We start from the raw sequence: 14,189 nt of genomic DNA on the forward strand, positions 1-14,189 counted from the left end.
CCAAATAAGCAATAATAACCCAAAAACTAAGAAGCCCACTTACAATTGACCCAAATAAGTAATAATAACCCAAAAACTAAGAAGAAAATAATAAAAATAATAAAAATCCAAAAATTATCATGCTAAATATGCTAGAATCAGATTTGTCACCTTTAAGAAGTCTTAAATAAACTAGAAAAAATCTGATTTGAAAAATTTGTATTGCTGCCCCCTTGATGTCCTTGATTAGCTTGGATTTCCTTGTTTAACTTGGACAAATAAGAAAACAAATTTCCTCCTTTATTGCTGATTTAATTACTTTCTTTTCTAAGTTACGAAAAGTATTAAATAGTCCTCCTCTTTTTAGGAATAAGATATGGCCAACTTCCTTACTTAATTAGGAGAATAAATTGCTGACTTTTTATCCTTGTAGCATTAGGAAAAATAACAAGCCTAACAAGGCTGGTATTGGGTCGGACACATCAACTGCTTGTTCCACACGAATTGGGCTCTTCTTGGACCTGAACTAGATGAATTAAAGGTTGTCCTTCATGCTCCTTAAATGTCTCAAGCCCCTCTAGGTCCATTTTGCTCCATATGTTCTAAACAAGCCCATTCAATACTTCTTTAAGCTTCTTTGTCCTAACTTTTGTAATTGGCCCGATTGGCCCAATTGGCACCTCCAATGGGTTGTTGGTATGATTACACTTGGTGTAGGGCTGATCCGCATCACTCTAATTTCTAAAATTTCAAAAAATATCAATTTTAGTCCAAAACTTTATTTTTTTTTATTTTTCAATCCCTCTTTTGAGAGATGAGAGAGAAAGTTATTGGATTTGTGTTAGAGGAAGAAAATCATCGTTGACACCGATTCATTGTAATACAAAAAAAATGCCAATTTTTAATACTTTTGGTGAAATGTTCATTGTAGTCGTCATATTTTCTGAATTATAATTATTGAGTCCCTTTAATTTTTGAAAATTTTAAAAATATCAATTTTAGTTTAAAACTTCATTTTTATTATTCTTCAGTTCTTGGTTTAAGAGAGAAAAGAGAAAGTCATTGAATTGCCAAAAAACAATGATAGATTTTGGTGTCAAATTATGGTTCCATTTAATAAGGGTAGTTCAACTTAGAATTTTTCTCACATTTAAATTGTCAAAAAAAATATCTGAGCTCAAGAATATTTTTTTTGTTCTGAGTTGATTTTGGGTTTTTATATAGTTTTTTGAGGCCATGTATAAGTTTATTATAATGTCTAGGGTGTTTTCTAGATGTTTTAGGTAAAAATATGTTGAAAATTGATTTTTTGAGCAAAAAATATATATGACCCGATTTCTCAGTGACCCCTAGTCATGAAAAATGTGCTAGTATACAAAGCATCATCTACAATTTCTTAAAAAGAAATTGAAAGGGCAAATGATGTTGTATGATGTTGTACGCTCTTTAATATTTAAAAGGTGGGGTGGGCAATGCGTTATTCACCCTTTGCTATAAACAAATTAAAAGTCTCGGCTCACGAGCTAGGCCTCTTTCATTATGGGCCATGCATGTGGGTAGGCCAACTCACCCGACTTGTTTTTTTTTCTTTATAAATTTATTATGTTTTTAACCCTTTAAAATTTAAAAAACAATACATCATTTCATGATTTGTATGTTATTTAAAGGTCTTTTTTATTTTACTTGAAAAACATACTCTTTTTTATGAGACTTTAAAAAAATTACGGCTATTTTTTATTTTAGTGTCTTGTGCAACCCCTGCTATTTTTTATTTTTTAAAAAATATTTTTATTTGATATAAAGAAAAAAAAAGTCTTATGCACCTAATTTGTGTACAATTAAATGAAAAATAATCTTAGAAATAAACATATGTTAAATCCAATAGGGGTGCATGACTCAAATCGCGAGTTTGACAGATTAACCGCAGTTAACTTGGATTTTTTTTTGAATTGAATGTTTTTATTTCCAGTTTCATTCTTTAATTATTTTTTTATTTATTAAAAAAATAATGTATTAGAATAGTCTGTATATAAAACAATGTATTAGAATAACCTGTATATTCACTTTTTTTTTACTAGAAAAAATATATCCAACTCATCATAACAAATAGCGATTCAAATGGGTAGTCTCTAATCAATTTTCGTGTCGTTAGCTAGATATAAAAATCTATCTTGTGATCGTACTTTTCCATACATTAACCTCTATTATGGGCAACAATTTTTGTATTTTCTTTTTAGATGTATTTGTTTTATGTAAAATATTTTATGAATATAAATGTATTACATGTAAAATCTCTTTTTCAATAAATATTTTATAAGAAAATTTTTTACACTTTTTAATAAATAACTAGTTATTTAACTCGTACTTTAACGCATGTTATATTGGTTTTTTTTTTTAAATAGATATGCAAATTTTTTCAACATGTTTTCTTACATAAATATTTTTAAATGTAAATAAAAAAGTATATTAAAGCATCTAATTAAATAAATTGATAACAATATATGTAAATAAATAAATAAAAAGTTATTAAAAATAACTAAAAGTAAAACTAGAAAAATCAAGAGATAGATGTAGATCAAAATATTTGATCTTGCAATATGAAACATTTACCCTATTGTATTTACTAAATTTTTTTATTAAAATTAATTTTTTATTCAATCAAACGCGTGATAATAGAAATAGATATACACATGAAACCAGTTGAATAAATAAAAGGAAAAAAAAATATCATGCAAAACTGCACATATTAGAAATGTTATTTAAAAATAATTTTTTATTATTTTTAAGAATAAAATTCATCTATATAAAACATAAAAAATTATATAGATGAATCAAAATAATACATTTGAAAATTCAATACATTAGAAAAGCTAAATAAGCAAAATAAAAAAGTATAAAGGAGGGATATCAAGTAAAATCAAAACCAAAATTAGAATAAAAAAAGACAGTGATACCTAGGTAATGATAGTAAACAGATAAAGTGTTTTATAGATAATAAGATAACGATAACTTGAAAAAAAAACTTGGAGTATGAAATTGGATAAAAAAAAAGTTTGAGTAAGTTCAAGTTAGCATGATAGACATGTAACCAAGGTAATAAGAGGTGAGCTAACTCAGATTAACCTGCAAAACTCGTGGTCCAGATTATGAGACCAAGATAACTTGATAGAAAAAAATTGAAGAAAACCATAAAGTCAATCTTTTTTTTTTAAATATTGAACGATGTAATAAAAAAATGAGCAAAAAGAAAAGATGTCAACATGCGTTAACATTGCAAATTCATGACATGGGTCACTAGACCAGAAGCACCATAAATAAATAAAAAAAACCAAAAATCTCAACTCCTATAAATTTGAAGGGTGAAACAGGAAAACAAATCAATTACACAAAATAGTCTAAAAATAAAAAAATATATAATTAAAATAATGAGTGTGAAAATAAATATAAAAAGTAAATTAGAGGGCAACCAAAAGCTGTTAATTGGAGGGTTAAATTTAAAAGAAAAATAACTTTAACAAAAGAAGAAAAATCAAAAGAATGAGTACTAAATTGAAAAACATACACCATAAACTTTCATTGAATGATGAAATTGAAAGCTACTAAAATTTTAACAAAAAGGCCAAGGAATCAAATTAGAAATCATAAGAATAAAAACTGAATTAGAAAAGATAATATATGACAAATTATAATTGAAGAACTAAATTAAGAACAAATCAATTTTTTATAAAAGGACCAAGAAAAAAATTATAAATCAAAATAATTAGGATTGAAATTAGAACACCAAAAACAAATGAGACCAACATGTACTTTTAGGGGAGGAGAGAGAAAAGAAAAAAAAAGGAATGGATCACTGGTGACAGACATCGACACACGTCGCACCAGTAGGAAAATGATATGTTAGCGCTTCTAATAACATGATGGAAGATTAAGTTTGGCCACAGGAGGCATTGCATGTTCCGTCCAAAATGCGTAGGCGCCTCCCATACGTTGGTGCTTGAATTACACGCACCAGCAGCTTTTTAGAATTAAATTATTAATTTTATTGTTCTAAAAAGTTAAAATGATGATGATAGCAATAAAATCGTGATGATATCAGTGGTTTAAATAGTTGAATAATATTATATGTGAATTGCTATATGCAAAATTTTATAAACTAAAAATATTATTTAAAAAATAAAGTAAGTTTAAAAATATATCATAAAATATGTTAACTAGTTTTATATATATATATATATATATATATATATATATATATATAAAACAATGAATTGTTTTCTATAAAATATACAAACATATTTCGTGGACGAAGAACATTCCAAAACTTATCGTCCACTACTCATAGCCCTAAACGTTATCCTTATTTCATCGTTTGGGCTTTAGCCCCAAGATAACTACGCTGCTTACCTTGGGTTGTCACCGAGTTTGATCCTTGCTAACATAGTCTAGTCTAATGGTTATATATTCAATAGCTTTTTTCAGTAAAGCATTCATTTCAACTAGTTGGGTAAATTAGTCATTTTGAAAAAGATAAGTAATCATTTTATTGTTCTAAAAAAAGTTCAAAATTAAAATGACAATGGTGGACAAAAGTTGAAATGACAATGGTGACAGTGAGATTCTAATAATATCAGTGGTTAAAATAGTTGGATCCCTAGTTACACACACACTTGATCCATTAAAAGAAAAAAGAGGAACACTCATCCTCCAAGTAGCTTAAAAGGCGACGCAAAGAAAAATAAATAATTCGGACTCGCAATGTATGCAACAGCTCATGCAAATGCAGGTTTGCAGGTATAATTTAATGATACATTCTCCGACATGAATGTGTAAAGGATGAACATGCTAATTTCTCAAAAGATAAAACAAGCTAAACAAAGATGGATTGCACAACAAACAGTTCCATCCTGGTTGTGTACCCATGCTCTGAAGGACACTAAAGAAAACCTGATTTTCAGCAATACATGATGGCCAGCTGAAATACCAGCATGCACTGCGGAAACTATACAGATTTTGGACGTCTGACTGTAATTTCTGTTACCAAAACATAAATTATGAACAGATTCGGAGGGCCCTCGAACAAAATTTTCCAGACGGATTTAACTTTGGTTCATAGAGTACATGCTTTGGACGAAGATGTTCATGGATAACAAATATAATGTTGTACAAGAAAGTCCCAACATGGAACAGTTGATTACCACATGGTTCTGATCACTGTAAGTTGATCTCCAAAATGTTTATACTTCCAAGCTGTGGAAGAGAAACCACAATAATGTCAAGAATTCATAATTCGTACTTGTGACCATGCTGGTTTAATAACTATAAACTTGTTCCCTTTAACACAAGGGTCACTGCCAGCGGTGATTAGGATTTGTGTAGTTTCCATATCCTGGACCCATGTTGTTCTGGGGTTGAGAAGGTGGTTGTTTGGGTCTTGCATACTCTGCAAATATAACCCATCCATCCAGAAACTACAATGCACAGAAATCAGAGGTTAAAATTAGACAACAACGAGAAATTAAGTTTCAATAATTATATCCATCATCAACATAAATCATCGTCAAGGGACAAACTGAAAAAAAAAGAAAAAAAAAAGTAAAACAACTTATTTGCATTCTCTCAAGTAAAATTGCCAGGGCAAACATCAACAATCTGCATTTATTCTGTAGCATTGGCCAACATATTCATTTAACAAGCAAATTCAAACATTCACCACCAGCAAACCTTATATAAAATTGAGATAAAACACTTTATTTGAAAGCTGGCTTCAGACCATATTTTTCTTTTCAAGACCCATATTTTTTTAAAAAAAATTTACACCCCAGGAAAAATTCCTGCACCTAATTCTTATAGATAAGGTTGGTGAGGTAATGAGGTATGTTGCCATTGCCATAAGGCAGTTGGTACCCTTGGTTGCCAGGTGAACATCAAGGGACAAAAGTATGTTTCGAACATGCATAGGACCTGAGAACCTTAGCTTCTATCCACACTACATGCCGCGTTACCTAAGCAATTGGAAGTCATCACACGAATTCATCCACAATCTTCACATCAGGAAAAAAGGGGGGAGACGGGTAAAACTCACCTGTCCATCCATGCCTTTTATTCCTTCTGCAGCATCTTCTAAGGTACCATATCTGACAAAACCAAACCCCTTAGAATAACCTGAGGTCCTGTCAGTTACAACTTTAGCTGTACAAAGAAAGAAAGACAATGGTTAGTAATCCAAAAAAGAAATTTTCACAAAACATTTACAAAAGGAAGAGACTAACCTTGAACCACTTCACCAAATTTAGAAAAGGCCTCTTGGAGTCCCTCTGTTGTTGTTCTTTTACTTAGCCCTGAAACCAATATAATAGAAGCGTCAAATAAAACTTGACACTTGGAAGTTAACTCAATGATAAAATTACCTACACTAAGTTTTCATAAACGATTTTATGAAAGGCATAAAAAGACAGCTTTATTTGGTTTACAAGATGAAAGGCAAAAAAGACTAAACTGAATGATTTTAATCAAAGCCTGCACTGTCATTATCCAGCAGCTCATACATCCCAGGAGGAGGGTTATCCCAAATAACTAACTGCTCAATCTAAGTGAGTAAGGTGGGAAGAGAAATCTGGAAACTATTTAATTCTTCCAAAAGCTCCTGCATCACTAAGACACACCATGCGTAGCAATTTCTCTCTCTCAAAGAATGGACAATACACCAAGTAATAGAGTGAGGAGCCATGTGCCTCATATCATGAACAAACCATAATAAGGATGAATAGTCCCACTTTCACTATACACCTCATAGCTTCAAATGGAATCATTGTAAACTTGAAATATGCTAGCCCCCAGGTTAATGACCAATCAAATTCCCAGCCTTATTGAGAATAATTCTGCATACATGATGCTAACAAAACCCCGCTTGCATGAAAACCTTTTGATCCATGTACCATGATGATCTTTTATAAGGCCACCAGCTCCAACATTATAACCTTGACCTGCCACTCTCCCTTTTGTATTATTTTACAGCAGTACTCTAGAAGAAATTTCAGTAAAATAAACCTCTCCTCGTCATCCACCCTGCAAACATCTTCCTCAGCAAAAGCCCTTTTAATCTCTTCAACTAATCTTCCTGCCAGGAAATTTTGAGTATTACATATAGATTGCATTTGTATCCCATAAATAAGCATTATCGTGTGCCAACAAAATATGCCAGCAAATACACAGGAACATGGTCTTCCAATTCTCATTCTTAGGCTCAAAACCCTCTTTTTATCCAACCACTTGAAGGTTACCATAGAAGAAATTCTGCAGACTGTTCAGAATGCCCTTCCAAACTTCGACCCCCTTGCAAAAGTCCCAAAATACATGAAATTTATTTTCCTTCCGTCCACCACCTCTAGCACAAAGACCACTCTCATGAAGAACTCTTTCCATCTAAGCTTTCTGGAGTCTGTCCCTTCACACTAGCCATAAAACATCTCTAACTTCCCCAGGATTTTTAATTCCCAAGCTCATCACAAATTATCATCATGAACAATTCCAGTATCCCTTCCGACTAAAAATTTATAACCCACACGAGTATAGGATCACAAGCTACCATGACTCCAAAGAAAGACAGATGTAAGTATCTCACAATTCACAACTACTTTCCAATAAATACTAAAGCATGTGTCAACTCTTGAAATAAATCATTTTTATTTTTTAAACATGTACTAAACAAGAATAGATTTTTAAATCTATCAAATAAAACCCATCACCAATCTAGCTTAAAATTGTAAACTACACACCTGTATTATCACATCATATCATTTACTAGTTTCCCAAATGTATGCTCATACCCATATTCAAATCTAAATTCCATAGGTTTTTCAACACCTAAATTGCAAGTTCCAGTAACTTTTTTTTTTTTTTTTTGCAAATAGCTAACGTATAATCAGCTAAAAAGCACACTTTTGATTTTAACCACTTCCATGCATTTACTTGCTATTGTCGAATCAACAAAGCGTCGAATCACCACAAAATTTGACGCAATAATAAGCAAAGGAAAAAAAAAATTCTTCCCTCAACTAATAGGATAGTAAATAAAACATCCTATCAATCTACTCATAATCAAATAAACACCACAGTCAAAATCACAGAACTCATAACCAAATAAAGAGCACAAAAATTTAACCCAAGAATCTTAATTTAGGAAAAAAAAATCTCATAAAGTTTTAGGCTTTCCTTTCATTTCCACCATTATATTGACGAAATCAACCCCGTAATAATCGCAAGCAAAGCGACTAACAGAACTCATATAGGAATTGAGGTAAATAACAAGTATATGAGAGCAACTGTAGGAGATATAAAGAAAGAGACACTTGCCAGATACGAAGAGATTGGTGCTGGGTTCAGCCTGTTCTCGTGCAGGAGTTTGCTGAGTGGTCTGAGGAAAAGGGAAGGAGGAGGATAAAGTAGAAGTTGTTGACAACAGCCGCAGCAAACCACCACGGGGAGCTGCAGCTGCCGCAGCCAAAGCCGACATCGTTGCTCTCATGGCCATGGTGGTTTGTTTGCTTTTTTAAGGGTTTTAGCTAAAAGTAGAACCCTTGTCCGACCAAAGGAAGTGCTTTGGAGCTAGGGTTTAGAGGGAAAAGAGGGTTTATGTCTGGGGTAAATTGTAATTTCCTTAGTCTCTCAAAGTTTGGAAAGGTGGATTTGGGCTTCATTTTTTTGAGGATCTGAGCTTTCTAAGTTAGTCTTCTCGGCCTAATAGATAAGAGTTTTTTTCTTTTATTTTTTTCTTGTAACAATTTCCAAATGAGAATAAGAGCATGTTTGTTTTTTAATTTTAAAATATTTTAAAAAAATTAAATTATTTTTATTTAAAAAAATTATTTTTTTATATCTTTAGATATTTTTTTGATATACTGTGTCAAAATAAATTTTTTAAAAAGAATTATTTTGATATATTTTTAAATGAAAAACACTCTGAAAAAGAATCGTCATCACAATACAAAACGGGTTTTAAGATAGTGTTTGATATGTGGTATTGGTTGCTTTTCAAAGTGTTTTTTACTTAGAAATGCATTAAAATAATATTTTTTTATTTTTTAAAATTTATTTTTGATATCAGAACATCAAGACAATAAAAGAATATAAAAAAATAATTTTAAATAAAAAAATTAAATTTTTACCAAACAGTGTTTGGATTGCAAACACTATCTAATACATTAGACTAGGTTTTAAACAACTTATCTAGTGCAATATTTTGTTTTAAAAAATTTAAATAATCAAGGCAGCATCCAAATAGAAATTTAGAAATTAATTTTTATTTTAAAATAATAAAAATTCATTTTAAAATTATCTCAATAACATATTTATTTTTAAACTTTTATCTTCATTTCAATCGGTTTCTATTTTTTCTATACCATGCTCTTCTATTCTAAAACACTACTCGAACCCACCTTTAAAAAGAACATGTAACCCTTGCTTAGAATTGCTCTTATAAATTCACCGTCTAAAAGAATCATCCCATATAACTTCTTGCTTTTTGATGATTCCCACGATTAGATAGATGGAGGGAATTTTATGTTTCAGCAATTTATTTTATTAGGCAGTATGAAAGAGGTGAGTCGCCCAATCTTGTTTGTTCGCCTCGTAGTAGTGTTTTTAAACCTAACTTGGTGATTAATTCGGCTCAAAGTTTAGATCACGAGTTTTGATCAGGTTACCAGATCATCTGAGTCATTCTTATTTTTTTATATATAAATCAAAATAATATTGTTTTGATAAAAAAAAATAGTCAACAGATTGCAATTAAATTTTTAACTGAGTCTTGCCGGGTCACCAAGTTAACCCATCAGATTAGCCAAATTTTTAACTATTTTTATTTTTTATTTACCTAGCCTGATTCGAGATTCAGATTAGTTAAATTTCAAGTCAATTCGACTGCATCGAATTTTAAAACTATTATATCAAAAACCTTGGCTGTCTGCTTCGTGGGTGTTGAACGCATGATAAGCCGAGACTTGTGCAATATTTTTTTCCCAGTTGGACAATTTTTCTTGACTTTCATAGAACATTTTTGTCATGTTTTCTTTGACCATAATTCAGACACCCCCCAAATTCCTACTTTAGATAGGGCTCATGTTGGAGCAGGCAGCCAGCCATCCACGCCCTTGTTCTTCGACAAAATCCACGAAAGATTAGACACACAGATCATCATAGTTATCTGTACCCAATAATTTAATTGCATTTTCTTTTTATGTATCTCTTTGATCATTGACCGTTTTGCTCCTGTTCGTTCTTGTTTTAGTATTACCTACCCCCATGAATTTCCCCGTGGATAAGCAAAGAATTTTTAGATAGGATTCGGTTGTAAGATAAACAAAAAATGAAGACAATTGAAATAAAAACGTGTTTTTATTAAAAAAAGAAGAGATAAGAGTATAAAACAAATCTATCATTGTAACGTTTTTGAGCTAAATTGTTATACTTTAATAAAAAAAAAATTTCTATTTTTGTCGCGAGTGTTTGAGATTGTGGTAATAGTTGTTTGTGAATGTATTTTTTATTTAAAAAATAATATATTTTTTATTTTTTAAAACTTAATTTTGATATTAAAATATTAAATTTTTTAAAAAAATATCAAAAAAATAAATTTAAATTTTAATAAATCTCCGTTTAGACCGCTCTGGGTGACGGCAGGTTATTCCAGCAGAACAATAATCAATCAACCTCATTTTTTATTTTGTTATTCCTAGAAGATTTTTTAAAAGGGGACCAAAGATTCCTTGTTTTACATTGGATATAATAATATTTGTTAAATCCTTGTTATTCCTTTTGTTATACTAACGTGCACACAAAGGAGGCAAAGACAGCTTCTAAGCCAACCTCTCTCGGCCACCCCAACCTATCCTGTGAACACCTTCCGGTTCAAGAGAAACCCAGATGTCCATCCTTTCCACACATTTCGTCTTCAACCATATATTCTTCACCTATAAAACCAAGTAATTAGTTTGTACCAATCACTCCTTTTCCATCTTGTACTATGAATTAAGATTCACACCTACTTAATTATATCTAACACTTTATAGCACTCCTCAAGAACATGTTGAGATCTTTCTTGATCACCATGACTAATATCATACTGCTCCTGATCGTGATCTTCTTAACAACATGCCTTTTTGTAAACTCAAAACCTATTAGCAGGGCTGATTTTCCTAGTGGCTTCACGTTTGGGACTGCCTCTTCTGCTTATCAGGTGCTGCTGCCCTTTTCGATTCTCAATGCATGAATCATCGTACTCTGTGCGTGTGTGTGGCAGGATTTAATGATTATGTGTTGTGTTTTGTGGTAGTTTGAAGGAGCCGTGAATGAAGGAAACAAGGGAGATAGCATATGGGATACCTTCACAAGGCAACCAGGTAAAGAAAGACTCGAGTTTATAGGGAATTAAATTCAATACAGCAAATTAAGACAGGATTTGACAGGAAAGAAATGATTGGATTTGGCATGAAACCTATTACTACCTGTCATGTAATGTGTTTCAACAGGAAGGATTTTGGACCTCAGCAATGCAGATACAGCAGTTGATCAATATCACCGGTTTAAGGTAAATTAATGGCTTCCATGTTGTAATTGACCTTCTCTTTTATTGTTTTATTCAATTTGCCTGTAAAACAGGCAAGACTTTATTATTATGTTGATGAACTTGTTCGTTGATGAATGAACAACAGTGGGAAAACAAATCAACTCCAGATCAATGGTTAGGGACAGGGAATTCATATGATGAGAATATTCAATAAGATTTTCACATACGTATCAATACATTAAAATAATCATATAATTATGGTGTGATGATGATGATGTGTCAACCACCTTAAGAAAATGGAAAATACGTAAAGAAATTGTAAGAAGACAAGTGGCTTTGAGTTAAAAGACAGAAAAAAAAATGTTTCTTGCTCAAATGCTTTTATGCTTTCATCAAAAGAGATTAAGAAAAAGAAAAACATAAATTTTACAGGGGGATATAGATTTGATGAAGGATTTAGGAATGGATGCCTACAGATTCTCAATATCTTGGCCAAGAATCTTTCCAAGTAAGTTACAATCAAGTCCTGATATTTTGCTTTACATTCTTCTTAGCCATTTATTTGTCACTGAATGCCTTGGAATTTATCAGATGGAACAGGGGTGCCAAACCAAGAAGGGATAGATTACTACAGCTGCCTCATAGATACTTTGCTAGAAAAAGGTTGCTCATAGATAAAAATGATCAGTTGAAGATCAAATTTATTTTCAATAAAGTAAAAGCAGTAATGAAGTTTATAGCCGTTGTTTTCGATCAGGAATCCAGCCTTATGTAACTCTATATCATTGGGATCTTCCACAGATGCTTGAAGATAAATATGAAGGATGGTTGAGCAAACAAATTGTGTAAGTGATACTCCATGTACTACAACTCTGCAACTGAATTTAGCATTTTCTTGAGAATATACTCAAACTTTACAAAAAGCAAATGAATCACTTACAGAGAGGACTTCGAGCATTATGCCTTCACTTGCTTCCAAGCTTTTGGAGACAGAGTGAAACACTGGATCACTTTCAACGAACCTCGTGGTTTCTCAATTCAGGGTTACGATACCGGTATTCAGGCTCCTGGAAGGTGCTCTATTATGGGCCATTTTCTTTGTAAGAGGGGGAATTCATCCTCTGAGCCATACATTGTAGCTCACAACATCCTTTTGTCACATGCCGCTGCTTATCGTTGTTACCAGTTACATTTCAAGGTACTCCTGCATATAACTATAACGATTTTGCTTAGAAATGGTGCTCTTACCTTACTGAAAAAGCTGATAGAAAATAATCTCTTCCAGGGAAAACAAGGAGGTCAGATTGGAATAACATTAGATTCCAAGTGGTATGAACCAATATCTGACGCTGAAGAGGACAAAGATGCGGCACAAAGAGCAATGGATTTTGCAATCGGATGGTAAAATGTTGTGTTCATAATTTTTGTCAAGGAATCAATTTGTTATTACAAATTTGATTAACAAATCAAAAACATATCAGGCTCCTTGATCCACTTTTCCTTGGAAAATATCCTCTCTCAATGAAAAAGCTTGTGGGGGAAAGACTACCTGAGATCTCTCAAGGGATGTCGAAACTCCTAGTTGGTTCTTTGGACTTTGTTGGCATAAATCATTACACAACACTATATGTTCGGAATGACAGGACAAGGATTCGGAAACTAATATTGCAGGACGCATCGTCCGACGCTGCTGTGATTACTACCTGTAAGATGTCAAAGTACTGTTCTATACATTTGAAGAAAAGAATGCGTTATCAGGCAATGAATTGATTATCTTTGTCCATCTCCTCGATTGCAGCTTATCGGCGTGGGGTTGCAATCGGAGAACGAGTATGTCCCAACAACTCACTGGCCCTTAAGATTTTGTTATAGATTTGAAACTAAATTCAGTCAGCTCACAAGTAATTCCTCCTCCAGGCAGCTTCCCGCTGGCTACACATTGTCCCATGGGGCATCCACAGGTTGCTCAAATACGTGAAAGATAAGTATGGGAACCCACCAGTGATTATAACAGAAAATGGCAAGTATTCACTCTTCAATCAAATGCCACTATTCTAAAACTTAGAGAATATTGCATAAACCTGACTCCATGATTTCAGGAATGGATGATCTGAATACGCCGTTCATATCTTTAAACAAGGCCTTACAGGACGACAAGAGAATAGAATACCACAGGGACTATCTCTCCAACATTTCTGCAGCTATAAGGTGATGGCAACTGTGTTAGGTTCATACATTTTTGGCTTTTTGAGGCATTTCACATTCCGGCAACCTAACAGAAAACTTAATCAACGCAGGCAAGACAATTGTGATGTTCGAGGTTATTTTGCGTGGTCTTTGCTGGACAACTGGGAATGGAACTCAGGCTACACCGTGCGGTTTGGACTCTACTTTGTGGATTACAGAAACAACCTTACAAGAGTACCAAAAGCTTCTGCTAAGTGGTTCAAAAGAACACCCAGATTAGAAGATAACCTGAAAAGCCAATTGTAAAATGTATAATATTAGTCACCATATATACACGTTGGGATGTAAATTGGGACACAGAATTGTAAAATTCATGGACAACAGAAAGGAAGGAAGAAAATTCTAACAGGTAATGAAACTTGGTAAAGAAAGAAACGAGAAATATACCATTTATCTTTAA

At 32.4% G+C, this 14,189-nt stretch overlaps 2 protein-coding genes across 3 annotated transcripts; one reads left to right on the top strand and one right to left on the bottom strand.

The window, feature by feature from the left end:
- Positions 1 to 5,101: 5,101 nt before the first annotated feature.
- Positions 5,102 to 8,582, bottom strand: LOC133692513 (organelle RRM domain-containing protein 2, mitochondrial). Its single transcript, XM_062113524.1, has 4 exons — positions 8,332 to 8,582; positions 6,249 to 6,317; positions 6,062 to 6,168; positions 5,102 to 5,447 (listed from the first exon to the last, which is right to left on the bottom strand). The coding sequence occupies exons 1-4, from the start codon at positions 8,507 to 8,509 to the stop codon at positions 5,325 to 5,327; spliced, it is 477 nt and encodes a 158-aa protein (XP_061969508.1). The 5' UTR covers positions 8,510 to 8,582; the 3' UTR covers positions 5,102 to 5,324.
- A 2,223-nt stretch (positions 8,583 to 10,805) lies between these two features.
- Positions 10,806 to 14,189, top strand: LOC133695449 (putative beta-glucosidase 41). 2 transcript variants are annotated; one of them, XM_062117458.1, is made up of 13 exons: positions 10,806 to 11,212; positions 11,309 to 11,375; positions 11,505 to 11,563; positions 11,975 to 12,050; positions 12,134 to 12,205; positions 12,300 to 12,387; positions 12,485 to 12,740; positions 12,828 to 12,943; positions 13,024 to 13,247; positions 13,341 to 13,372; positions 13,460 to 13,562; positions 13,642 to 13,750; positions 13,840 to 14,189. In XM_062117458.1, exons 1-13 carry the CDS (start codon positions 11,060 to 11,062, stop codon positions 14,033 to 14,035), a joined length of 1,551 nt encoding a protein of 516 aa, XP_061973442.1. In that variant the 5' UTR covers positions 10,806 to 11,059; the 3' UTR covers positions 14,036 to 14,189. The 2 variants fall into 2 exon arrangements, with proteins under 2 accessions (XP_061973442.1, XP_061973450.1); XM_062117466.1 differs by having other exon boundaries at positions 13,186 to 13,247.

Source organism: Populus nigra, chromosome 1, assembly GCF_951802175.1.
Source record: "Populus nigra chromosome 1, ddPopNigr1.1, whole genome shotgun sequence".
NCBI classification, from domain to species: Eukaryota; Viridiplantae; Streptophyta; class Magnoliopsida; order Malpighiales; family Salicaceae; genus Populus; species Populus nigra.

Coding starts and splice junctions, on each gene's coding strand:
- LOC133692513 (XM_062113524.1), bottom strand. CDS start 8,509: ATGGCCATGAGAGCAACGATGTCGGCTTTGGCTGCGGCAGCTGCAGCT. Junction 6,169..6,248: donor ATTTGGTGAAGTGGTTCAAG/GTTAGTCTCTTC, acceptor TTCTTTGTACAG/CTAAAGTTGTAACTGACAGG. Junction 5,448..6,061: donor TAAAAGGCATGGATGGACAG/GTGAGTTTTACC, acceptor TGTGCATTGTAG/TTTCTGGATGGATGGGTTAT.
- LOC133695449 (XM_062117458.1), top strand. CDS start 11,060: ATGTTGAGATCTTTCTTGATCACCATGACTAATATCATACTGCTCCTG. Junction 12,741..12,827: donor GTTACCAGTTACATTTCAAG/GTACTCCTGCAT, acceptor AATCTCTTCCAG/GGAAAACAAGGAGGTCAGAT. Junction 13,373..13,459: donor GGGTTGCAATCGGAGAACGA/GTATGTCCCAAC, acceptor TTCCTCCTCCAG/GCAGCTTCCCGCTGGCTACA.